This window comes from Lissotriton vulgaris, chromosome 3_1, assembly GCF_964263255.1.
Source record: "Lissotriton vulgaris chromosome 3_1, aLisVul1.2, whole genome shotgun sequence".
Lineage (NCBI taxonomy): Eukaryota > Metazoa > Chordata > Amphibia > Caudata > Salamandridae > Lissotriton > Lissotriton vulgaris.
Window position 1 is genome coordinate 326,782,300 of NC_141689.1, and position 27,446 is coordinate 326,809,745.

Here is a 27,446-nt window from a genome sequence, read left to right on the forward strand (position 1 = left end):
ATTCCTAAAAGAAATGCGAAGTAAACAACTCTGTTGTCAGACAATAAAGACATTGGAAACCCTTTGTGCTCAAAGATGTCTTCCAAAAATTCCAAAACTACCTGAGCTTCAACAAAATTGACAATTTTAATTTTCGGGCCACCTAGAATATAAGTCCAAACAAATCGATCCTGAGACCTTAACTTCAAAGATCCCAAAATATCAATTACAAGATCAACCCAAGGACCAGAAGACTGTTCCCAGACGATCATTGGTTATGTTATGTTCTGTTGTGAACTTATATCGCGCACGAATCACCGGGGGGCATCTCGGCGCTTTCCTCAGTCACAACTAGAGAACGAAATAGCAGGACAGAAGTCAGGGCCACTAATACAAATATGCTCTGAGGTGTTTCCTAAAGGCATAATAAGAGGAGATTGCACGCAGGGCCACTGGGAGACTATTCCAATATGTAGGGGCTAGGTAAGAGAAGGCCTTGCCCCCCGACCTGCTGCGCTTGATGCGTGGCACTTGGAGTAATCGCATCGAGAGAGACCTCAGCGCCCGGGTGGGTCTGTATCTTACCACTTTCTTTTGCAGATATACAGGACCTAAGCCCTGAAGGGCAGAGAATGTCAAACAGCAGACCTTAAAAAAGGACCGCTGTTTGACCGGGAGCCATGGAGGGATTTTAACAAAGGCATTGACGGGGTGCCAGCTGGTTGATTCAGAACCAGTCTGGCAGCAGTGTTCTGTATAACCTGCAACTTTCTCAAGTGGGATACTCCGACCTCGGCTAGCAGGGCATTGCCATAATCTAGCCTGCTAATGATCGTTGCTTGGGTCAGCGTCCTTCAATAAGTCATGGGGATAAAGGGGAGGATTTTTCGCAACAGCTTTAGCCTAAAATAACAAGCCCCGGCTATTGAAGATATATGATCTTGCATTGAGAGGGTCTGATTCAGTTTGATGCCCAGATTGTTAACACTCTGTGCCAGCACAGGAGGGGCACCGAGTTTCGTCGGCCACCAGTCCGAGGACCATGACTCTCCTGCCTTGACCAGAAGCATAACTTCTGTCTTGCTTGGGTTGAGCTGAAGATAGTTTTTTTCCATCCAGTTGGAAATCTCCAGCATACCAGTACAGAATCGATGTTTATCGGTATCTCTATCTGGTCCACAGTTGAACACCAGTAGGGTGTCATAGGCGTATGATACCGTTTCGAACCCCAGAGCTTCCACCACCTTAGTCAATGGCGCCATATTGATATTAAAAAGGGTGGGGCTAAGGCAGGAGCCCTGGGGGACACCCTTGTGTAGCAGAGTGTTTTTGGACTGATAGGGGCCCATGGTGACAATTTGATGTCTGTCCTGCAGAAAACTCTGCAGCCATTTAAAGGCTAGACCCTGAAAACCGGCCGAGCTCAGCCGCTCCGCGAGCATCATGTGAGAGATGGTATCGAATGCCGCTGAAAGGTCAAGCAGGACCCGAATTACCGATCCTCCTCCGTCCATAGTCATCCTCAAGGAATCTGTTATGGCCAGCAGGGCCGTTTCTGTACCAAAGTCCCGTCTGAACCCAGATTGTGAAGCGTCCAGGATGTTATTTAGTTCAAGATGTCTATTTAATTGTTGATTAATATAGCTTTCCAGCATTTTTCTCAAGAGAGGGAGCAAGGAAATGGGGCGACAGTTGCTTAAATCCTGAGGATCGGCCGTGGCCTTCTTCAGTATTGGGCGGACAAAGGCTTCCTTCCATGCTGAAGGAACCACATCTTCGGAAATCGAGAGATTAAAAATCTTTTGAACCGTAGGGGCCAGAGTGTTAGCCAAAAGTGCCATGACCTGGGGGGGGGGCAAGGGTCTGCCGGAGAACTTGGTTTAGCTGTTTCCAAGGTTCTAAGTACCTCTGTAAGGGAGATAGGTGTAAAATTTTCCAATAAACACTCGTCCTGGTCAGTGTGACCTTCCAAACAGCCTTCTGATAATGCGGGGTCCTATTTAGGAGGTGGAAAGTTGGCATATATTTTTTCAATTTTTTGCTGAAAAAAAACGGCCAGTGAGTCGCATAACTCTTGCGATTCAGTTGATGGTTGTTTACAGGCAGCCGGCGCAGTGAAGTCTTTCACAATATCAATATGGTTGCGTCCTGCACTTCAGCACCTTGTCACTTCCAGCATACTGGAGGCAATCGACCACCAGCAAGCCGCTCTAACCCTTTCTTTGGTTCTTGGTATTCCCATGTGACTCACATGGGTATTGTCCACTAGCTTATCTTCCAAAGCATCAGGAACTACCAATTTACTACCTCACATCAAGATACTACTCACCAAGGTTAACTCATCTTTGACATTCCAAAAGCCTTTAAGATTTTAATCACAGTCATGCTTGTTGACCCAGCCATCACAAATTTTTGCCAACACAAGTTTCAAGACATTATCCTGATCAAAATTTTCTCTCCACACTTCCTCTGAAAAGAAACGCTCAGTGATAACACAAACATTCACCTCTTCTTCAAACTACTCGCCAGAAAAGAACTCAGACTCCTCTGGCACATCAGCATTATCATTTTGACTACAACGCCTGGAGAGACAGTCTGCCAAAATGTTTTTAGAGCCGGGTAGATAAGATACATCAAATGGAAACTCTTGCACGGCAACAGGCCACTTTCTAATCCTGTGTGAGACAAAGTCAACCCCTTTCTTGCTGGAAACACCTCTAAGAGGTTTGTGATCAGAAACAACATGAAAGGATTTTCCCCACACAAACATCTTTAGCTTGCAAATGGCCCAGTAGACTCCCAGAGCTTCTTTCTCCATGACAAAATAATTACACTCAGCACCTTTCAAGGGTCTGGAAATGAAAAGAATGGTCTTTTCAGAACTACCAGCTTCCTGTACTAAAACAGCACCCGTCATGAGACACTGTTTGATGACATCAAACTCTCTTTACTACAGGTGTGACTCCACACAAATTCACAACCCTTTTTTAGCAAGCTACGCAAAACGTCAGTTTTTTGTGAAAAATTGTGAAGAAACTTATTATAAAATTCCGCCATACCCAGGAACTTTACTACTTCCTCTTTGTCCTTAGGGTATTCCAAGTTAGAAATGGCTTATACCAAGGAGGGTTTGGATTTAATACCAAAACCAGAAATTAAATGACCCAGGTACTCAATTTCTCCAACATTAAATTTGCATTTTTCAGACTTTAGAGTGAGACCAGCAGAAAATGTCTAAAACCAGAGTTAACCTTTTGTCATGTTCTTGAAGGTTAACACCATGGATAAGGATGTCGTCTTGATATACTTAGATCCTAGTAATACCACTGAGAATTCTTTCCATCACCCTCTGAAAAACAGAAGCCACTGAGATAAGTCGAAAAGTCATCCTGAGACACTTGAAGGTACCAAAAGGCATGATGAAGGTGGTGGGATCTTGTGAAGTTTGATGAAGCTTGACCTGATGCCAAAGAGGTCAACATTTCAGTGATATTGGGGAGAGGATAATGGTCCACAATGACTTCTTTTCTTATCTCCCTCAAATCTATGCATATTCTAGCTTCTCCATTGGCCTTGCGAGCCATAACGACTGGAGAAACCCACTCAGTCGCCTCTACCTCTTGAATGATTCCATTTTTGATAAGCTTATCTAATTCGTTTTTCATGCTATCTCTCACTAGTAAAGGAACACCCCTGGCCTTTGCTACTTTGGGTACAGCTCCTAGTTTGATATTTATGTGGTGAACATAGTTCTTGAGGCAGCCTAATTCTTTGCTAAAGACTTCTGGATATTTCACAATCCAGACATCAGCCCCCATCATTTACATCTCTAACAACTAGCACATCCCTCAAACACACCAAGGGCTTTTGATTTGACCTAAGTACATGTACAGATCCCGCTGGTGGAACCAACTAATCAAAGAATCCCCTCACATAGAGATATACATTTTCCCAGGAACAATTCTGCCCTTGAATTCATTAGTGCCTCTGAAATCCCCCAAAAGATCAATAACTTCACCTCCATAACCTCTTGGTTTGATGTCTGGCTTGACTAATTTGACTTTGTTACATAGCTGATGATCATAAAAACTCTTAGGAATAAGCGTGATTTTGGCACCAGAATCAAATAGCATTTTTACAGACTGATCATTTATCAGTACATTCTCAAAAGGCCCATCATTCCTTGAATCATCAACTTGACAAATCTCAACAACCTTACCATCTTCCTCGTAAACATCTACTTCCCTAACTTTCTTCTGCTCCCTCTTGGATCTACAGTAACGCGAAAAATGGCCTTTCATGCCACAACTGGAACAGGAAACCCTCCACCCAGGACAGTATTTAAAGTTGGCCATGTGCCCAGGATTGCCACAACTAAAACATTTACCTTGAAAGAAAGTTTTATTAGAAGGTAAAAAACTTTTAGAAGGTTTGGCTGAGACCGAAGGCCTATCAGATCTACTCTTAGAGGAAAGTTTGATACTAACCTTTTTAACATCTTTTTTGTCTTTCTCAACAGCACAGTTTTTTGAGAACTCCTTTCTAATGGTGTCAACACCCGCTTTAGAATGCTCTTGTAACTTCAAAATAGTAATAACTACTTGTAAGGAGGGACTATCTTTTTGCCATAAACTGTACTTGGCTTTATCAATAGAACAACCGAGCATAAGTTGATCTCTCAACCTCTCCTCCAAGGTTGCACCAAAACAACAAGTAGAAGGTAGTTTTATTAAAACGGAAATATATTGCTCAACAGTTTCCTCCTGTCTTTGCATTCTCTTCCCAAAATAATAATGCTCGAGAACCATACTTACTCTGGGAAGATAATGTATGTCCATCTTTCTGAGTCAAATGTCATATTCATTTAAAATGGTAGCTTCACTGTCCGGAAGATCAGGGAGATGTTCAAAGACTTCCTGAACCTCCGAACCCAGACAATGCATAAACAAAGAGGCTTTCCTGTCCGCACTTAAGGAAGTGCCACAGACCCTAGCATAGTTGGCAAATATTTTTTCCCATTTGATCCATGGAGTTAAAGGATTTGGGGCGGCAAGAACAAATGGAGCAGCAGTGATATTCTGCTTGTTTAAGAATTAAGGTGAGAGTTTCACACAGATTTAAGCTATTGTGAATATTTTAAGAAAGACAAGAAAATAAATGAGAAAAAGGTAAGGCAAACAGCTGTGTGTGGAAGTAAACAAAGAGAACTACAGCTGTGCATGTGAATACCTACAATAAATCGTAGCTGTGCACATAAGGTAACAATAATAAAGCCAATATTAAAAATTGCTGCTGTGCACATCAGTGTTGGGATAATAGTAAGCTGTGCAAATCAGCGCTCTTGTAGAAATCTTAAATAACAGCTGTGTGCAAACTCAGCTGTGCACATCATGGCAGAATTAACAATGATAAACTTTACAGAAAGGATAATAGCTGTGCACATCAGCGCGGGTGTAGGAGTACTAAATGACACTGACAATGAAACAATGAGCTCCAGGCAAGGTCAAGTTACAGACCCCAAGCCAAGAGCGAGCCTGACGTACTTTGCGAGAAACAGAATTAAATAAATAAAGAAAATAATAAAGTTGTGCACATCAGCTCAAATGTGAAAATATGAAATAAAATAACTGCATGTAAGCGCAGAGAATCAACAAATAGGCCTGCTCCGACAGGCCTCCATGTATAGTTACAATGGGGTAACCCTGTATCCCTCAGAACCAGGGTATGTATATAAATTGGTTCTGTTGGCTAATGATAATTGCGTAGAGTTCCAAGAGATGGTAAAAAAAAAACACACTGTTTCATTTATAGTCACAATACTTAATAGTGATTAGGTTGGAACACAAAAGACAGACAATTGTGCATTGCGTCAAATGTATTTACTTGGGGCATAAATATACATTTCATATAGGTGCTGTCAACAATTAAATTCAAAGAAGATAGTGACATTAAATATATTGAAAGGACGACAGTGCTCTGTGACATGAGTGAAGTGAGTGTCATATATACATAGGCGAAGCAGTTATAGATATACAAATTATACAAGGGAAGAAGGAACTTAAAATTGGTCAGTGTAGGAGGGTGTCTCTGGTTGATTTACTTGTTAATTAGAGACCATATTACCTAAAATAACTGAACTAGAAGTAACGTCGACCTTTCGACCGTGATGTATGCCTTAGTTAAGAAAGTGTCATGGCGGGTCTTCTTCAGGACAGGGAAAGGATGTGGGGGGGAGGAGGCGTAAAAGGAAATAAATTCATGTCTGTCAGTTGGGTTCCAACTGAGAAAACAATTGGCTAGGAGGTTATGGCAGTGGTACCTCTGATATGATACACACACACTTGTAAATGGATTCCTCCTATTAATGTCTTAAAAGAGGTGATCAAATCACTGGTAATCAGAAGAAAACAGGAAGAATCAAAGGGAAATTCCTTAACGATTTAATGAAGGAATGGTCGTTTTGATCTAAAAGTACACAGTGGGTATTGGGTCAATTAACCATAACTTGTCAAGTAGGAATACCATAAAACAGGGCTGTAGAGCCCAGACTTGGAAAACATGAATAGTATACCTCAAGGATTCAGGAAGATTCCAAAGGGCAATTCTCAAGGATTGGGAAAATAGATAATGCGTGTTGATCTATAATTAAATAATGGGTATTGAGACATAGACCTTAAAACCTGTCAGGTAAAAATTCAGTGTAATGGGGCTGACGAGGAGCCCAGTCTTACCTGAAAGATAAAAATGTATTTTGTCTAGATCACGAGCCCACTGCGAAAATCAGCGGGCCCGATTAGGGAACATAATTCATTGTACTCTGCGCCCGATAGTTATATAGTTATTCTGGGTGACGGCTGTGTGGTAACTGAGTGCGACCAGCTTGGAAACATGATTCGTTATTCTGTGAGCCCGATAAATATTCCGGGTACTGGCTGTGTGGTAAAAAGGACATAAGGTTTAGGTTATTGCCGCAAGGGGCCTTAAGTGGTTGCCGCATGGGGTGTGGGACAAGCTGTATCGTTAACGCTGGTGCCTACTTATAGTCACAGTGCCCCCGTGTTGAATCCTACATGCGCAGGAAGGGCTGTGCGAATCCCCATAAATGAAGACGACCCGACGTCGGTGTGACGTCAAAGAGTGTGCACGGAGGGCTGCAGCCCGCTGTGCACACTCGGAACTTCAATGATAATAAGCCTCCCGTGTGTTCACAATTGCATGGGAAGTCACGCTGTGTTGTCAGCCATACATGTATGGAGACAATGTGTAAAATGTCCAATATCGTCAAGAGGACTTACAATTGAGCAAATAGTGTCTCCTCCGAGATTACTAATGTGATGGATTGATTATCAGCAGATAGGGGCAATCACATATGTTATTAATCTAGAACACAGAAACATATTCAATACTTTACAATTATTTAAGCGTGATTGAGATGTAACCAGGTGGAAGAGCCATGGACTTCATACACAACTGATTATACGTTAGAAACAAACTATCTAAAATGCTTTTAATTTAATGGCTCCCCAGAGGGGCATATCATGTTTAAGTAGTATTGCAACAAGAGCACAAATTCAATGCTTTACAATGTAGTCGACATACATTTTAGAGTCAATCATTTTTATTATGTGGGAAAGCATCTTGGTACACAGCCCAGCTGCCTACATCAGCTTGCCGGCAGGGCACGATCTCACAGGTTCAACACAGCGTCTGGGCCTACACCCCGGGGGGAGACCCCGCGTCAATATCTGAGTTTAAGAGCTAACCTGCCTGTGCAATAGTCTCCACTTTTGTAATAGAGCAAACACAAGAAACAAAAACCCCACCACCCGACCCCTCCGCATCAGCTCCCCCCTCCACCACTCACCGTCCAGACACCACTAAGTCCATCAGGCACCTCTCAAACCACTGCAGTAGCTCCCCTAAGCTCCAAAGGAATACGTTTCTAGATCTGAAGATATTTCGGACATGTCACTTCACGGAGGTCCTTAGCAGACCCCAGAGATTCGTATATTCAGAGCCCTTCCCATCCATGCCCATTGAGAGCGGTTCCATAGCTAGAATGTGCCAGAGCCTTTGAATCCAATTCCAAGTATCGGGCATGACCGGGGAACTGCGCCAAGAGGACCTGTCTCGCTATCTGTCTACCCCCTCAGTGAGCGCAAGGGAAAGGACTTAGGATGGGGAAGCCCCAGCAAAACGTGCTCAGGCGCCTGGGGGAATGTAATCTGAAACGCATCATCCAGCTCATCCAATACCAGTTTCCAATAGCGCCCCAACTTCGGACAGTGCCACAACAAGTGCACCAGAGTCCCTGAGAGGCCATACCCCCGCCAGCAAAGGCCCGACTTTGTTACATCCCACTCCTTGACGCGCGCCGGGGTGTAGTACCAATAGGATGCCACTTTGTACGCCAACTCGGTACCCGCAGTGTTAGAAGCTGTGTGATGTACGTGGTAAAAAATGTGCTCCCACTCTTTACTGGTCAAGGGATGCCCTAGCTCTGCTTCCCAGTGGACCTGCACCTTCATACGCTGCTTCTTAGGGTGGCGCAGAATCATCGCATATAACTCTGAGACGAGCTTGCGATCATCTTTCTTGCAGACTAACCATTTTTCAAACCCCGACAAGGGCCGAGACATAGAGGCCATAGTGACTGGTTGGGTCACCCAATGCGCCACCTGCGAGTGGTGAAAAGCATCAGACTCCAGCAGCGGGAAGTACTCAGTACGCAATCGGGCAAAAGGAACCTGACCGTCCTGGTCAAAAAGAGAGCCTACTCTTTTACAGCCCTCCTTCCGCCAGCGGTGGAAGACTGGGGACACGCAACCCTGGGGAAAGTCCGCATTATCAGCTATGGGTGTCATTGGGGAGGGAGAAGTAGTCCACCCCCTGCGTTGCGCCAGCTGATCCCATGCCTTCAGGGTCAGGGTAGACATACATTTTGACATACATTTTGGAAAGTAAATTAGAATTTATTGTGGCATAAATGCACGAAGAATGTGCAGTAGTGGTAAAAATTACATGATCAGTTGGGTTATATGAAGAAAACATTACTTTACAAGGATTACAACCATGGTCGACATGCGTGTTAGAAATTAGCTTACAAGTAGAGCATCTGACCAAATTGAATGAGTTATAGCATTCATAATCATGGGGCCCATATACCTGCCATATTCTGGTGGTGACCAGTGAAAAGGAGGTCTAAGTGCCTCCAGGCAAAACAGGCAAGCTAGGCAGGAAGGGGCAGAGGGAGCTCACGCATCTGAATAGGCTGCATCCTGTCACCACACAAACAACTGATTAACCCCACAAATTGCCTGAGAGAAAGGGCTGGAATGAAAGGTTACCTGTGCACAGATGCTGCTTTAAAGTCACCACCTACTTCAAAGGCACATTGGGTATAAGTACTCGTGCTCTAATCCTACTAAATCAGTACACTACTGGACCACCTGGAAAGAACTCTGCAGAAGTGTAAGGATTGACACTTTACCTTGACTGACTGCTGTGATGAACTGCGTCTCTGCTCTGCTGAGCTGCCCTGCTGCCTGCTGATCTCCTCCCTTCTGTGGACAAGGTCTGGACCCATCTCACTTGAATCCAGAGTGACTCAAAGGGCTTGCTGGCTTGCTTTCTGTTTTCTGAAGTCTCAGGGACACAAATTGCTTCCTACAATCCTGCTGGTGCTGCTGGACTCATCTGTGAATCCTAAACCTGCTTTAAGTCCCTCTCCAGTCCTGAGCCACAAAAGTGGGTAATTGCAGCTTTTTCTGCAGCTGTGACTTTGTGCTGATCATAACTGATGCATTGCTGAATCCGCAGATGCTTGATGACAGCGATTGAAGCAGACAGACAGTATGGCTCTACACCAACAGACAGCGTGGCTCGACATTAATGTAGTGCCTGCATCGCAAAGGGGTTCAACACCAAAGCTTCCATCGATGGTGTGGATCTGCACTGATGCTAGCCTCCATCCATGGATATGGATCGACGACGATGCAGTGCCTCCTTGACTCCTTGCCTTGAGGCGTCGACGTCAGCACTCTATTCCATCCAAGGTACTTAGTTAGTGGAACCCGTCTGATTCCTGTAACCGATCTGCCCTCCATCGCGGTCGGCCTGAACTTTGGATTTACCATGTCCCTCGCGACCTGAAGTAACTTTTTAGTGCTATGAACTTTCAAGCACTTTTCTTGGTATATTCTTCTATTTTTCTAAACCTGTGTAGAGTCTTTTTGTGGTGTTTTCATTGTGTTAATGTGTGTTGGTGTGCTGCAAAAATACTTTACAAATTGCCTCTTTAGATAAGCCTGACTGCCTGACTGCTCTGTGCCAAGCTACCAGAGGGTAAGCACAGGTTATCTTTTAGTGTGTATCTAGCTTACCATGACTAAGATTGTGGTTCCTAATTGGAAATTGGAAAGGGAGCAAACCTCTGCCAACTAGAAACCCAATTTCTAACACACACGCTTGGTTTCATGTCTTTCTCCCAAAAGACGAGTCCAGGACAGTCAGGACAGTCAGGCTATGATTCCGATTTTTCAGCCTCTGTCCTAGATTTCAGTAAGGTCTCCGACAGAGGTCTGGCTCCACATCAACCTCATGAATCTGAGTACCATCCGCTTGCCACTGAAAGCCTACCTTCCGTCCACCAAAGGGAGGCTGGTGCAGATACTTACGGACAACACCACTGACATGTTGTATTGCAACAAGCAAAGCAGTGTGAGATCATGGACCCTGTGCCAGGAGGCATTACATCTCCGGAACTGGCCTGACCATCAAGGGATCTTCCTGGTGGTAAACCATCTGGTAGCATTTTTAAATGCTAGGGCAAGCAAGCTCATTTGTCAACACCTAGCGATTCACATTTTATACCAAGAGGTGGCACAAGGTGTCTTCCATGAATTGGGAGAACCTTGGCTTGATCAGTTTGCCACCGCCGAGAATGTGCAATGTCAGCAGTTCTATCTGTTGGAGTTTCCAAGGCATCTCTCGCTAGGAGACGCATTCCACCCAGAGTAAGATCAGGAATGTCTGCGCCCAAGTTATCCTAGAGTCCCCAGATTTCCTGGGCTTCAGCATCTGTTCTCCAATCAGGCTGTCCCTATGGCAGAACCTTCTGTCACAACAGCAAGACTGGATTCTGCACCCTGGCCTTCACAAACTCCAGCTTCATGCATGGAGATTGGGCAGTAACAGATAAACACTGTTGACTTTCTCTGGAGGTGGTTAATGTCATTTTGGCAACTAGGCGTCCCTAGATAAAAACTGTATACACCTGTCGTGGGACAAATACATAGTTTGGTGTGGCACCGAACAGATGGACCCCCTCAGGCCAAGTTATCTGATGTTCTGTTTGTTTTGTCTCTTGCCCGTAAAGGCATTGTTTCGGGCACAGCTAAGTGGTACTCTTTCTGCCTCTTAACTGCTGCCTGGCCAGTCCTCAATATTGACGTCACCGATTGTGATGTGGTTTTTGAAGGATCTCCAACATTTTTGTCCACACCTCTCCTTTCATCATGCCTAAGTGTGACCTTAACTTGGTCCTCACATATTTGATGCATGCTCCCTTTGAGCTGTTTCACAGCTGTCCTTTACAGCTCCTCCCCTTCAAGACAGTGTTCCTCATCACCATCACCTCAGCATTGCGAGTAAGTGAGCATCAGGCCTTCTCTGTGTTAACCTGCCGTGCACCTTCTCCTTCCCAGGCACACTAGTCCTGCGGATGCAAGCATCCTTTTCACAAAAGTTGTCACACCGTTCCACATCTGTCAAACCATCAGCCTGCCTGCGTTCTGTACTATGATTCACCCCTCTAAGGAGGAGCAGAGCTTGGCCCCATAAAGAGTGATAAGGTTTTACGTTAAACGTGTGGGTGGGCAATCAGCTGCATGTGGGGTTCACTGGTCCGAAAAAAGGCAAGATCATGCAAAAGAGGACTGCCTCTCGTTGTATCATACTCTTCATCAAGAGCTGGTTCACACTGTCCAAACAGCAGCCTCCCAAAGGTCTGCAAGCCAATTCCACCTGGGTCATAGCTGCTACCACTGTATTGGCTTGTTAAGTCTCTGTCCTGGACATCTTACAGGCGGCTACATGGGCGTCACTCCATAAGTTCATTAAACACTACAGTCTGGACAGCCATGTTCAGCGAGAAGTCCTTTTTACCTGGTAGATCCTACAGTATGTCTTGGTTTGAGCCACTTCACAGATCGGCCTCCTAACAGTTACTACTCTGGTATCTATTCAAAGGGTGAGGAATCTTTAGTTAGATTTCTCTATCAGAAGAATACATTGCTTACATGTTGTAATGCTCTTTCTCTTAGAGACTCTAACCACTAGTCCATAAACAGGTAAGTGCCAGGACTCTTCTCTGGAGGTCGCTGCAGCCTGAACCAGCCATTGCCTCTGTCGGTGCTGCCAATGACAGAAACAACACTACTACTAACTGTCGCACTCCTACAAGTGTGACAATTCAGACTACTCCAGGCCACCCAAAGCTATGATAATGGTGTTAGCAGCATGTGTTATTCATCTTTAATGTATATTGACTTATTAAACGAGGGGCTTGACCCATTAATAAGATCCAGATTGTAGGATCCTGCACACTGGTCAAAGCCTATTTGCTGTTGGGGCTCTGCGTCTGGGTGCATGGACAACCTTGAAACCAAAGGACATCAGCACGCAGGAGTGGCCCTCAAATAGGTTCCACACTTCATTTGCACAACGAAATGGCATCAGTAGTGAGCTGCACTGTGCCACCTACAGGTGCCCGCTGGTACTGCTTAAAGGCTTCCAGATCCAACGTAACACCTGTAGAATATTCAAAAGATGTCGAACCTGCTGCTAGATAGAGTCTTTCCCAGAAAGAGCATTATTGAAGGTAAGTAACTTGTCTTTGTGCATTTTTCTTCATACTCATTGAGATTTTTTTAATATCAATACAACTCAGAAATCTACTTCAAATGTAAAATGAATCCTAAAATAAGTTTTCCAACTAATGAGAGATTTATAAATGTCAGGGAACAGCAAATGTAATACGCTTTTCATAGTTAGAAAACATTTTGATGCATTAGAAAACTGGAAAATATACTCCTCACAACTTAATGACTGGTATGCAACCTTTTAATGGCAAATCAGTATTTAAATATACATAACAACTGTTTATCAATGGGACTTGCAAAATACAAGTTGTGTAATCAGTTGATGTTTGATGACTGCACTCTTTAGGCTAGTGATTCTGGGGGCCTTTCACTAAATTGTATTTCTTTGACAATGATGCCTTCCCTTTTGGCCCAGCGTATTCAATGAAAGACCAACACAGAAAAGTGTTTTGTGGGATATGTAATAATCGCTTAACTCCTCCTCACCTAGGAAATACCGGAGTACCTCGCACCATACTGGGAATCAGTGGAAGATAATTATGCAAAGACTATAAAAGTTGTCCTAAGAAACTTAAGATCTGAACGAGACAACGTGATTTTATATTTACACGATGTTAGGTAGGTTCATTTTAATTTAACATAATTTATAAAATATGACTCTTATATGACTGGTCTACGATGCTAAATCTGGTGCATTTTAACTCTCCTCAGAGAGAATTTCGAGGAGTACCTGAAGCGTCCAGATCACAAGCAAGAATTCGTAAGGCAGTGGCAAACAGATTACAACTCTATATCCGAAGACCTTTGGGAAAAGGAAGGAACAAAGGCAGAACTACACCAAAGAATTAATGTATGTACAAATGAACCTTGGACTCTGTGTCTTTAAATGAATTACTTGCTGACCCAGTTTGAAACGTAGGCACGATTCTGCATGGATAATGTCATAATTTACAATGGCATGCATTCAGCATATTTTAAATATATGATTTCAACACTAATTGTTCTAATGCTTAGAGGCGATGTAGCAAAGCACTAGCTAAATTTAGCTATGCTTTAGATGGTTGCATAGTCTTTAGTTTTCCGTTTGTTATTGCATGCTACAAAACATTTGACATTTAACTGCGACATAATCACCATTAACCCTGAAGAATTACTCATCAAATTAAACCCTTGACTGTATGGTTATCTGTCTGCCACAAATTGAAATCGTAAAAAGAACAATTGATGGACAGAATGCAAAACAATGGGGTCCCTAGGCCTTCGACACCGGTGGCTCTGGACTCGGCTCCGCAGGGAGCCCTTGGGTCCAGGCCTGGATCCGGATCGGCGCCGGTCGAACTCGTAACACCTCCACCGGCGCCAATTTCACCGTCACCCGGTCTGCAGCTGGCGCCGGCTGGACCTCCAGCCGGCGTCGACCCTGGCTTCCACGCCGATGTGGATATGGAGCCAGACCGGCATCAATCGACGCCGGATCCCGCACAGATTGGTACTTTTGTGCCTGCATTCCACCCTGGCCATTTTCAGCCAGTTTGGAAGCAAGAGGAGGGTGAGGAAGGATGGGAGTGGTCTGAGGCCCCTCTCACTGCTCCCCTGGAATACGATCAGGACTGGAGAGAGGCCCTGGGGGATACCAGTGGTTTGGACACCTTACCGGACCGTGGCATGTTGTCTCCTCCTGCCGTGCCTACGGAGTATGGAGATCTTACCTAGTGGTGTTGCATAGGGCGGCCGAGGCCCACACTTTGAGCTACCTACTGTGGCAGTCAGGACTAACCTCTTGATGGAGGTGCTTCAACCAGCAGGGAGCTCTTCGGGGCCCCTGCTGCCGTTTAAAGAAGCCCTCACGGACACCCTTTTGGGCACCTGCTCCAGGCCAACACAGTGCCACCTGTGGATAGGTTGGTGCATCAAAACCACTGCCCGGCCCCAGGCCGGGCAGTGGTTTTGCCAACACCCCTTCCCCGAGAGGTAGTCCAGGCCTCAGAGTTCCAAAGCACATTCCCTACCGCACCACCGGACAAGGAATCCAAGAAGCTGGCTCAGTTTGGGAAGAAGTTGTTTTCTTCCTCCAGCTTAAGGCTGCGGTCGGTGAACACTGCATGGCTCTTAGGCCGTTATTCCCACTCTGTGTGGGATACGGTGGCACAAGTGCTGCCTCAGTGTCTGGAGGTGGCCCAGGCTAAGCTCTCCGGTTCTGTTGCCTAGGGGAGAGATGCAGCAAAGTTTGCCATCCGCTGTACACTGACACTGCTGACTCACTGGGTAGGACCATTTCAACGTCAGTGGTGCTTCGCCATCATGCCTGGTTGAGAACGACTGGCTTTTCTAGGGATGTCCAGAACACCTTGCTAGACATGCCATTTCATGGCCGGCACCTGTTCGGTAAAAAAGCAGAGTGCTTCAAGGACTCTCGGGCAACGACCAAGTCCTTGGGCCTCTCCACCACGCACTCTGCCCGGTCTGCCTTTGCCATTTTCATGGCCATGGAAGGGGTGCCCCAACATGTTCCTTTCAGAGCCACAGGCCAGCGCAAGCTGGTCAACCTCAGCGCAGCTGGTGATGTGGGAACCAGCGACGTGGTTCTGGGGGCCAGCAAGTGGGCCAGTCCACCTCTGCATCAGCCTCCAAACCTTTCTAGTCCGACCTTTGAGGCCCATCAAACGCCAGTGGGTGGCAGGATTCGCCATCACCTTCCCCACTGGCGCACCATCACGTTTGACAGGTGGGTTTTGCAGAAAGTCCAAAGGGGTTACTCCCTCCCCTTCGAGACTATCCCTCCAGCCATGCCACCTCAGTACCTTCGCATGTCGGGGGATCATCTCGTCCTTCTCCAACAGGAAGTTACGGATCTCTTGGCCAAGAGAGCCATCAGGCGCGTTCCTGCCCCAGAAGTAGGTCGTGGTTGCTGTTCCCACTACTTTCTGGTGCCAAAGAAGGACAAGGGCCTGTGTCCTATCTTGGACTGCAGGGACGTCAACCGCTTCCTCCGGAAGGAGAAGTTCAAAATGTTGACCCTGGCTCAGGCCTTGTCTGCCCTAGACCCTGGAGACTGGATGGTACCGTTGGACTTGCACAACACTTAGTTTCATATCCCCGTCCTGCCATACCACCGGCGTTACCCTCTGTTCACGAGAGGCCATGAGCACTTTCAGTTTACTGTGCTCCCCTTTGACCTTAACTGCGTCCCTCGGGTGTTCACGAAAGTGATGACGCTGGCTGCCGCTCATTTGCGCAGATCAGGTGTTCCAGTCTTCCCCTATCTCGACAACTGGTTGTTGAAGGCGGGTTCACCCCAGGCAGTCGTCTCCCACCTCCAGACTATAGCCGACATCCTGCGTTCGCTGGGGTTCTCCATTAATGTGCCAAAGTCACACCTGATCCCCTCTCAGAAGCTCCTCTTCATCGGAGCAGTTCTGGACACTACGCAGTTTCGGCCTTATCCTCCCGAACAGCGAGTCCGGGATATTTGGGCTATGATTCCAATCTTTCAGCCTCTATCCCCGGTTTCATTCATGATGACCCTGAGGCTGCTGGACCTCATGGCCTCCTGCATCCTGCTGGTCAATCATGCCAGGTGGCATATGCCAGCTCTGCAGTGGGACCTGAATTCCAGTGGGCGCAGCATCATGGGAATCTGTCCGATTGCATCCAGATCTTAGGGGGCACTGCACAACAATTGCATTGGTGGCTCACGAACCAGGATTAGGTCAGCGGCAGATCCCTCTTTGTTCCCCAGCCAGAACACTCGCTGGTGACAGATGCATCCCTTCTGGGATGGGATGGCGGCATGGGAGAGTCGGAGATCAGAGGCCTCTGGTCTCTGGCGGAGTCTGAGCTCCACATCAGCCTTCTAGAGCTTCAGGCAATTTGTCTTGCACTAAAAGCATTCCTTAACTCTGTCTGCCGAAAAGTAGTGCAGGTGTTAAGGAACAACACCCCCGCATGTGGTACTGCAACAAAAAAGGCAGGGTGGGTTTGTGGACCCTATGTTCAGAGGCCCTCCATCTTTGGACATGACTGGGACATCAGGGGATATCCCTGGTGGTTCAACATCTGGCAGGTTCACTGAACGCCAGGGCGGACAAACTCAGCCGCAGTTGCATGATGGATCATGAATGGCGTCTTCACTTGGGGGTGGTGCAAGGTCTCGTTTAACAGTCGGGAGAGCCTTGGTTAGATCTATTCGGCACCGAAGAGAACGCCCAATGTCAGCAATTCTACGCGTTGGAATTTCCAAGGTGGGACTTGCTAGGTGACGCTTTTCAACGCGAGTGGAGTTGCGGTCTTCTATACACCTTTCCGCCTATACCACTTCTACCCAGAGTGCTGAAGAAGATCAAGCGCGACTGGGCCCAAGTCATTCTTGTGGCTCCGGATTGGGCACGAAGAGTCTGGTATCCCGAGCTGCTCAACATGGCCATCGATCCCCCGATCCGACTGCCTCTTCGGGAGGATCTTCTGTCGCAGCAGCAGGGGACGGTCCTCCACCCGAACCTGTCCAGCCTCCACCTCCTTGCTGTAGATTGAGCGGCTGCAGTTGACGTCATTCGACTTGCCTCCCGAAGTCTGTGATGTAATCTTGGCAGCCAGGCGTCCCTCCAGTAAGACGGTATACGCCTGCAGATGGAATACATTTGTGGCATGGTGCACAGCAAAGGCTGTGGATCCCCTTTCTGCCCCTCTTTCTGAGGTTCTCTTGTTTCCTCTCTCTCTGGCCCAGCAGGGCTCTGCTTTAGGCACTCTTAAGGGCTACCTCTTGGCCATTTAAGCCTTCCTCAAGCTTCCTGATCAGCCTTCTCTTTTCCTGTACCCTGTTGTAAATAGATTTCTCAAAGGCATAACTCATCTTTTTCCTCCTGTTCATTTCGTAATGCCTCAGAGGGACTTGAACTTGGTTCTTACTTTTCTGATGTGCGCTCCCTTTGAGCCGCTACATATCTGTCCTCTCAGACTCCTCAGTCTGAAAACTGCTTTTCTGGTGACCATCACCTCTGCGCGCAGCGTTAGTGAGCTACAAGCTCTGTCTTCCAAGCCTCCTTTTCTGGCTGTTCATCCGGACAAGGTCGTCCGCAGAACTCAACCTTCTTTTCTTCCAGAGGTGTTCACTTCTTTTCATGTTGGCCAAACCATCATTTGCCCACCTTCTTTCCTACTCCTTCAAAAGAGGCAGAGAGGCTCCACCGTCTGGCCCCAAAACATACGCTCTCCTTTTATTTGGATCGCACCAAGCAATTCCCGGTGGACGACCAGCTTTTTGTTGGTTACACGGGTGCTAAGAAAGGTCAGGTAGTGCACAACGGACCATCTCCAAGTGGGTGATTCTGTGCATTAAGGCCTGCTATTCTTTGGCAAAGAAGGAGCCTCCAGTGGGGTTGCACGCCCATTCCACCAGGGCGGCGGCAGCTACTACTGCTTTGGGACAGGGAGTTCCCCTACAGGACATCTGTCAGGCTGCTACGTGGGCATCACTGCACATGTTCACCAAGCACTACTTCCTGGACAGCCAAGGCCGGAGAGACGGCTTCTTTGGCCATTCTGTTTTCCAGGACTTTCTGGTGTGACCTTAGTTTGCACACTCACCTCCGCCGTTGGTATTGCTGGTTGTTACAAGGAACAAGGGAACCTAAAAGTAGCAATTGGTCTGGGACCTTTGGGAGTATAATGTTTCAGAAGACAGTGGTCCCAAACATTAGCAAGGATAGGACAATCCGAATGAATATAGACCAAAATTGAAATCTACATTTTGCTGCCCAGTCGGACAGATTTTAATAGCATAAATAGTTATATATATCCAAGTTGTAAAGCAATTACCAAGCGGGACACAGCCTGTGTCCAGCTATCACATATGTGAAAACATATGACATACATATAAGGGAAAAGAAAGGACAGTCTGTAAATACTTAAAAATTTGTAACAGACGATGATAAAAATACACTTTTTGTGATCTTTTCAATACAATATATAAATCATCAAGTGTATATTGCCGACGACGTTTCGATCCCTGTTTAGTTTGGGATCATCATCAGGACTTATAAATGCATGCCTAAAATGGTAGTTGCCCAACATATATGAACAGAACCAAAATACAAATTACATTACATGAGGCCCCTCTCACTGCTCCCCTGGAATACGATCAGGACTGGAGAGAGGCCCTGGGGGATACCAGTGGTTTGGACACCTTACCGGACCGTGGCATGTTGTCTCCTCCTGCCGTGCCTACGGAGTATGGAGATCTTACCTAGTGGTGTTGCATAGGGCGGCCGAGGCCCACACTTTGAGCTACCTACTGTGGCAGTCAGGACTAACCTCTTGATGGAGGTGCTTCAACCAGCAGGGAGCTCTTCGGGGCCCCTGCTGCCGTTTAAAGAAGCCCTCACGGACATCCTTTTGGGCACCTGCTCCAGGCCAACACAGTGCCACCTGTGGATAGGTTGGTGCATCAAAACCACTGCCCGGCCCCAGGCCGGGCAGTGGTTTTGCCAACACCCCTTCCCCGAGAGGTAGTCCAGGCCTCAGAGTTCCAAAGCACATTCCCTACCGCACCACCGGACAAGGAATCCAAGAAGCTGGCTCAGTTTGGGAAGAAGTTGTTTTCTTCCTCCAGCTTAAGGCTGCGGTCGGTGAACACTGCATGGCTCTTAGGCCGTTATTCCCACTCTGTGTGGGATACGGTGGCACAAGTGCTGCCTCAGTGTCTGGAGGTGGCCCGGGCTAAGCTCTCCCGTTCTGTTGCCTAGGGGAGAGATGCAGCAAAGTTTGCCATCCGCTGCATACTGACACTGCTGACTCACTGGGTAGGACCATTTCAACGTCAGTGGTGCTTCGCCATCATGCCTGGTTGAGAACGACTGGCTTTTCTAGGGATGTCCAGAACACCTTGCTAGACATGCCATTTGATGGCCGGCACCTGTTCGGTAAAAAAGCAGAGTGCTTCAAGGACTCTCGGGCTACGACCAAGTCCTTGGGCCTCTCCACCACGTACTCTGCCCGGTCTGCCTTTGCCATTTTCATGGCCATGGAAGGGGTGCCCCAACATGTTCCTTTCAGAGCCACAGGCCAGCGCAAGCTGCTTAACCTCAGCGCAGCTGGTGATGTGGGAACCAGCGACGTGGTTCTGGGGGCCAGCAGGTGGGCCAGTCCACCTCTGCATCAGCATCCAAACCTTTCTAGTCCGACCTTTGAGGCCCATCAAACGCCAGTGGGTGGCAGGATTCGCCATCACCTTCCCCACTGGCGCACCATCACGTTTGACAGGTGGGTTTTGCAGAAAGTCCAAAGGGGTTACTCCCTCCCCTTCGAGACTATCCCTCCAGCCATGCCACCTCAGTACCTTCGCATGTCGGGGGATCATCTCGTCCTTCTCCAACAGGAAGTTACGGATCTCTTGGCCAAGGGAGCCATCAGGCGCGTTCCTGCCCCAGAAGTAGGTCGTGGTTGCTGTTCCCACTACTTTCTGGTGCCAAAGAAGGACAAGGGCCTGTGTCCTATCTTGGACTGCAGGGACGTCAACCGCTTCCTCCGGAAGGAGAAGTTCAAAATGTTGACCCTGGCTCAGGCCTTGTCTGCCCTCGACCCTGGAGAATGGATGGTACCGTTGGACTTGCACAACACTTAGTTTCATATCCCCGTCCTGCCATACCACCAGCGTTACCCTCAGTTCACGAGAGGCCATGAGCACTTTCAGTTTACTGTGCTCCCCTTTGACCTTAACTGCGTCCCTCGGGTGTTCACGAAAGTGATGACGCTGGCTGCCGCTCATTTGCACAGATCAGGGGTTCCAGTCTTCCCCTATCTCGACAACTGGTTGTTGAAGGCGGGTTCACCCCAGGCAGTCGTCTCCCACCTCCAGACTATAGCCGACCTCCTGCGTTCGCTGGGGTTCTCCATTAATGTGCCAAAGTCACACCTGATCCCCTCTCAGAAGCTCCTCTTCATCGGAGCAGTTCTGGACACTACGCAGTTTCGGCCTTATCCTCCCGAACAGCGAGTCCGGGATATTTGGGCTATGATTCCAATCTTTCAGCCTCTATCCCCGGTTTCGTTCATGATGACCCTGAGGCTGCTGGACCTCATGGCCTCCTGCATCCTGCTGGTCAATCATGCCAGGTGGCATATGCCAGCTCTGCAGTGGGACCTGAAGTTCCAGTGGGTGCAGCATCATGGGAATCTGTCCGATTGCATCCAGATCTTAGGGGGCACTGCACAACAATTGCATTGGTGGCTCACGAACCAGGATTAGGTCAGTGGCAGATCCCTCTTTGTTCCCCAGCCAGAACACTCGCTGGTGACAGATGCATCCCTTCTGGGATGGGATGGCGGCATGGGAGAGTCGGAGATCAGAGGCCTCTGGTCTCTGGCGGAGTCTGAGCTCCACATCAGCCTTCTGGAGCTTCAGGCAATTTGTCTTGCACTAAAAGCATTCCTTAACTCTGTCTGCCGAAAAGTAGTGCAGGTGTTAAGGAACAACACCCCCGCATGTGGTACTGCAACAAAAAAGGCAGGGTGGGTTTGTGGACCCTATGTTCAGAGGCCCTCCATCTCTGGACATGACTGGGACATCAGGGGATATCCCTGGTGGTTCAACATCTGGCAGGTTCACTGAACGCCAGGGCGGACAAACTCAGCCGCAGTTGCATGATGGATCATGAATGGCGTCTTCACTTGGGGGTGGTGCAAGGTCTCGTTCAACAGTCGGGAGAGCCTTGGTTAGATCTATTCGGCACCGAAGAGAACGCCCAATGTCAGCAATTCTACGCGTTGGAATTTCCAAGGTGGGACTTGCTAGGCGACGCTTTTCAACGCGAGTGGAGTTGCGGTCTTCTATACACCTTTCTGCCTATACCACTTCTACCCAGAGTGCTGAAGAAGATCAAGCGCGTCTGGGCCCAAGTCATTCTTGTGGCTCCGGATTAGGCACGAAGAGTCTGGTATCCCGACCTGCTCAACATGGCCATAGATCCCCCGATCCGACTGCCTCTTCGGGAGGATCTTCTGTCGCAGCAGCAGGGGACGGTCCTCCACCCGAACCTGTCCAGCCTCCACCTCCTTGCTGTAGATTGAGCGGCTGCAGTTGACGTCATTCGACTTGCCTCCCGAAGTCTGTGATGTAATCTTGGCAGCCAGGCGTCCCTCCAGTAAGACGGTATACGCCTGCAGATGGAATACATTTGTGGCATGGTGCACAGCAAAGGCTGTGGATCCCCTTTCTGCCCCTCTTTCTGAGGTTCTCTTGTTTCCTCTCTCTCTGGCCCAGCAGGGCTCTGCTTTGGGCACTCTTAAGGGCTACCTCTTGGCCATTTGAGCCTTCCTCAAGCTTCCTGATCAGCCTTCTCTTTTCATGTCCCCTGTTGTAAATAGATTTCTCAAAGGCATAACTCATCTTTTTCCTCCTGCTCATTTTGTAATGCCTCAGAGGGACTTGAACTTGGTTCTTACTTTTCTGATGTGCGCTCCCTTTGAGCCGCTACATATCTGTCCTCTCAGACTCCTCAGTCTGAAAACTGCTTTTCTGGTGACCATCACCTCTGCGCGCAGCGTTAGTGAGCTACAAGCTCTGTCTTCCAAGCCTCCTTTTCTGGCTGTTCATCCGGACAAGGTCGTCCGCAGAACTCAACCTTCTTTTCTTCCAGAGGTGTTCACTTCTTTTCATGTTGGCCAAACCATCATTTGCCCACCTTCTTTTCTACTCCTTCAAAAGAGGCAGAGAGGCTCCACCGTCTGGCCCCAAAACATACGCTCTCCTTTTATTTGGATTGCACCAAGCAATTCCGGGTGGACGACCAGCTTTTTGTTGGTTACACGGGTGCTAAGAAAGGTCAGGTAGTGCACAACGGACCATCTCCAGGTGGGTGATTCTGTGCATTAAGGCCTGCTATTCTTTGGCAAAGAAGGAGCCTCCAGTGGGGTTGCACGCCCATTCCACTAAGGCGGCGGCAGCTACTACTGCTTTGGGACAGGGAGTTCCCCTACAGGACATCTGTCAGGCTGCTACGTGGGCATCACTGCACATGTTCACCAAGCACTACTTCCTGGACAGCCAAGGCCGGAGAGACGGCTTCTTTGGCCATTCTGTTTTCCAGGACTTTCTGGTGTGACCTTAGTTTGCACACTCACCTCCGCCGTTGGTATTGCTGGTTGTTACAAAGAACAAGGGAACCTAAAAGTAGCAATTGGTCTGGGACCTTTGGGAGTATAATGTTTCGGAAGACAGTGGTCCCAAACATTAGCAAGGATAGGACAATCCGAATGAATATAGACCAAAATTGAAATCTACATTTTGCTGCCCAGTCGGACAGATTTTAATAGCATAAATAGTTATATATATCCAAGTTGTAAAGCAATTACCAAGCGGGACACAGCCTGTGTCCAGCTATCACATATGTGAAAACATATGACATACATATAAGGGAAAAGAAAGGGCAGTCTGTAAATACTTAAAAATTTGTAACAGACGATGATAAAAATACACTTTTTGTGATCTTTTCAATACAATATATAAATCATCAAGTGTATATTATCGACGACGTTTCGATCCCTGTTTAGTTTGGGATCATCATCAGGACTTATAAATGCATGCCTAAAATGGTAGTTGCCCAACATATATGAACAGAACCAAAATACAAATTACATTACATGAGGCCCCTCTCACTGCTCCCCTGGAATACGATCAGGACTGGAGAGAGGCCCTGGGGGATACCAGTGGTTTGGACACCTTACCGGACCGTGGCATGTTGTCTCCTCCTGCCGTGCCTACGGAGTATGGAGATCTTACCTAATGGTGTTGCATAGGGCGGCCGAGGCCCACACTTTGAGCTACCTACTGTGGCAGTCAGGACTAACCTCTTGATGGAGGTGCTTCAACCAGCAGGGAGCTCTTCGGGGCCCCTGCTGCCATTTAAAGAAGCCCTCACGGACATCCTTTTGGGCACCTGCTCCAGGCCAACACAGTGCCACCTGTGGATAGGTTGGTGCATCAAAACCACTGCCCGGCCCCAGGCCGGGCAGTGGTTTTGCCAACACCCCTTCCCCGAGAGGTAGTCCAGGCCTCAGAGTACCGAAGCACATTCCCTACCGCACCACCGGACAAGGAATCCAAGAAGCTGGCTCAGTTTGGGAAGAAGTTGTTTTCTTCCTCCAGCTTAAGGCTGCGGTCGGTGAACACTGCATGGCTCTTAGGCCGTTATTCCCACTCTGTGTGGGATACGGTGGCACAAGTGCTGCCTCAGTGTCTGGAGGTGGCCCGGGCTAAGCTCTCCCGTTCTGTTGCCTAGGGGAGAGATGCAGCAAAGTTTGCCATCCGCTGTATACTGACACTGCTGACTCACTGGGTAGGACCATTTCAACGTCAGTGGTGCTTCGCCATCATGCCTGGTTGAGAACGACTGGCTTTTCTAGGGATGTCCAGAACACCTTGCTAGACATGCCATTTCATGGCCGGCACCTGTTCGGTAAAAAAGCAGAGTGCTTCAAGGACTCTTGGGCTACGACCAAGTCCTTGGGCCTCTCCACCACGCTCTCTGCCCGGTCTGCCTTTGCCATTTTCATGGCCATAGAAGGGGTGCCCCAACATGTTCCTTTCAGAGCCACAGGCCAGCGCAAGCTGCTCAACCTCAGCACAGCTGGTGATGATGGAACCAGCGACGTGGTTCTGGGGGCCAGCAGGTGGGCCAGTCCACCTCTGCATCAGCCTCCAAACCTTTCTAGTCCGACCTTTGAGGCCCATCAAACGCCAGTGGGTGGCAGGATTCGCCATCACCTTCCCCACTGGCGCACCATCACGTTTGACAGGTGGGTTTTGCAGAAAGTCCAAAGGGGTTACTCCCTCCCCTTCGAGACTATCCCTCCAGCCATGCCACCTCAGTACCTTCGCATGTCGGGGGATCATCTCGTCCTTCTCCAACAGGAAGTTACGGATCTCTTGCCAAGGGAGCCATCAGGTGCGTTCCTGCCCCAGAAGTAGGTCGTGGTTGCTGTTCCCACTACTTTCTGGTGCCAAAGAAGGACAAGGGCCTGTGTCCTATCTTGGACTGCAGGGACGTCAACCGCTTCCTCCGGAAGGAGAAGTTCAAAATGTTGACCCTGGCTCAGGCCTTGTCTGCCCTCGACCCTGGAGACTGGATGGTACCGTTGGACTTGCACAACACTTAGTTTCATATCCCCGTCCTGCCATACCACCGGCGTTACCCTCAGTTCACGAGAGGCCATGAGCACTTTCAGTTTACTGTGCTCCCCTTTGACCTTAACTGCGTCCCTCGGGTGTTCACGAAAGTGATGACGCTGGCTGCCGCTCATTTGCGCAGATCAGGGGTTCCAGTCTTCCCCTATCTCGACAACTGGTTGTTGAAGGCGGGTTCACCCCAGGCAGTCGTCTCCCACCTCCAGACTATAGCCGACCTCCTGCGTTCGCTGGGGTTCTCCATTAATGTGCCAAAGTCCCACCTGATGACCTCTCAGAAGCTCCTCTTCATCGGAGCCGTTCTGGACACTACGCAGTTTCGGCCTTATCCTCCCGAACAGCGAGTCCGGGATATTTGGGCTATGATTCCAATCTTTCAGCCTCTATCCCCGGTTTCGTTCATGATGACCCTGAGGCTGCTGGACCTCATGGCCTCCTGCATCCTGCTGGTCAATCATGCCAGGTGGCATATGCCAGCTCTGCAGTGGGACCTGAAGTTCCAGTGGGCGCAGCATCATGGGAATCTGTCCGATTGCATCCAGATCTTAGGGGGCACTGCACAACAATTGCATTGGTGGCTCACAAACCAGGATTAGGTCAGTGGCAGATCCCTCTTTGTTCCCCAGCCAGAACACTCGCTGGTGACAGATGCATCCCTTCTGGGATGGGATGGCGGCATGGGAGAGTCGGAGATCAGAGGCCTCTGGTCTCTGGCCGAGTCTGAGCTCCACATCAGCCTTCTGGAGCTTCAGGCAATTTGTCTTGCACTAAAAGCATTCCTTAACTCTGTCTGCCGAAAAGTAGTGCAGGTGTTAAGGAACAACACCCCCGCATGTGGTACTGCAACAAAAAAGGCAGGGTGGGTTTGTGGACTCTATGTTCAGAGGCCCTCCATCTCTGGACATGACTGGGACATCAGGGGATATCCCTGGTGGTTCAACATCTGGCAGGTTCACTGAACGCCAGGGCGGACAAACTCAGCCGCAGTTGCATGATGGATCATGAATGGCGTCTTCACTTGGGGGTGGTGCAAGGTCTCGTTCATCAGTCGGGAGAGCCTTGGTTAGATCTATTCGGCACCGAAGAGAACGCCCAATGTCAGCAATTCTACGCGTTGGAATTTCCAAGGTGGGACTTGCTAGGCGACGCTTTTCAACGCGAGTGGAGTTGCGGTCTTCTATACACCTTTCTGCCTATACCACTTCTACCCAGAGTGCTGAAGAAGATCAAGCGCGACTGGGCCCAAGTCATTCTTGTGGCTCCGAATTGGGCACGAAGAGTCTGGTATCCCGACCTGCTCAACATGGCCATCGATCCCCCGATCCGACTGCCTCTTCGGGAGGATCTTCTGTCGCAGCAGCAGGGGACGGTCCTCCACCCGAACCTGTCCAGCCTCCACCTCCTTGCTGTAGATTGAGCGGCTGCAGTTGACGTCATTCGACTTGCCTCCCGAAGTCTGTGATGTAATCTTGGCAGCCAGGCGTCCCTCCAGTAAGACGGTATACGCCTGCAGATGGAATACCTTTGTGGCATGGTGCACAGCAAAGGCTGTGGATCCCCTTTCTGCCCCTCTTTCTGAGGTTCTCTTGTTTCCTCTCTCTCTGGCCCAGCAGGGCTCTGCTTTGGGCACTCTTAAGGGCTACCTCTTGGCCATTTGAGCCTTCCTCAAGCTTCCTGATCAGCCTTCTCTTTTCATGTCCCCTGTTGTAAATAGATTTCTCAAAGGCATAACTCATCTTTTTCCTCCTGTTCATTTTGTAATGCCTCAGAGGGACTTGAACTTGGTTCTTACTTTTCTGATGTGCGCTCCCTTTGAGCCGCTACATATCTGTCCTCTCAGACTCCTCAGTCTGAAAACTGCTTTTCTGGTGACCATCACCTCTGCGCGCAGCGTTAGTGAGCTACAAGCTCTGTCTTCCAAGCCTCCTTTTCTGGCTGTTCATCCGGACAAGGTCGTCCGCAGAACTCAACCTTCTTTTCTTCCAGAGGTGTTCACTTCTTTTCATGTTGGCCAAACCATCATTTGCCCACCTTCTTTTCTACTCCTTCAAAAGAGGCAGAGAGGCTCCACCGTCTGGCCCCAAAACATACGCTCTCCTTTTATTTGGATTGCACCAAGCAATTCCGGGTGGACGACCAGCTTTTTGTTGGTTACACGGGTGCTAAGAAAGGTCAGGTAGTGCACAACGGACCATCTCCAGGTGGGTGATTCTGTGCATTAAGGCCTGCTATTCTTTGGCAAAGAAGGAGCCTCCAGTGGGGTTGCACGCCCATTCCACTAGGGCGGCGGCAGCTACTACTGCTTTGGGACAGGGAGTTCCCCTACAGGACATCTGTCAGGCTGCTACGTGGGCATCACTGCACATGTTCACCAAGCACTACTTCCTGGACAGCCAAGGCCGGAGAGA

General features: G+C 48.4%; 1 protein-coding gene across 1 annotated transcript in view; it reads left to right on the forward strand.

Annotated features, from left to right (window-relative positions):
* The window catches only part of SPEF2 (sperm flagellar and cilia associated 2), a 1,087,451-nt gene that overhangs the window by 503,679 nt on the left and 556,326 nt on the right, over positions 1-27,446 (forward strand). The window contains exons 20-21 of the mRNA XM_086960525.1: positions 13,351-13,478; positions 13,572-13,710. Of these exons, the coding sequence (XP_086816651.1) occupies positions 13,351-13,478; positions 13,572-13,710 (267 nt within the window). The remainder of the gene's footprint in view (positions 1-13,350; positions 13,479-13,571; positions 13,711-27,446) is intronic.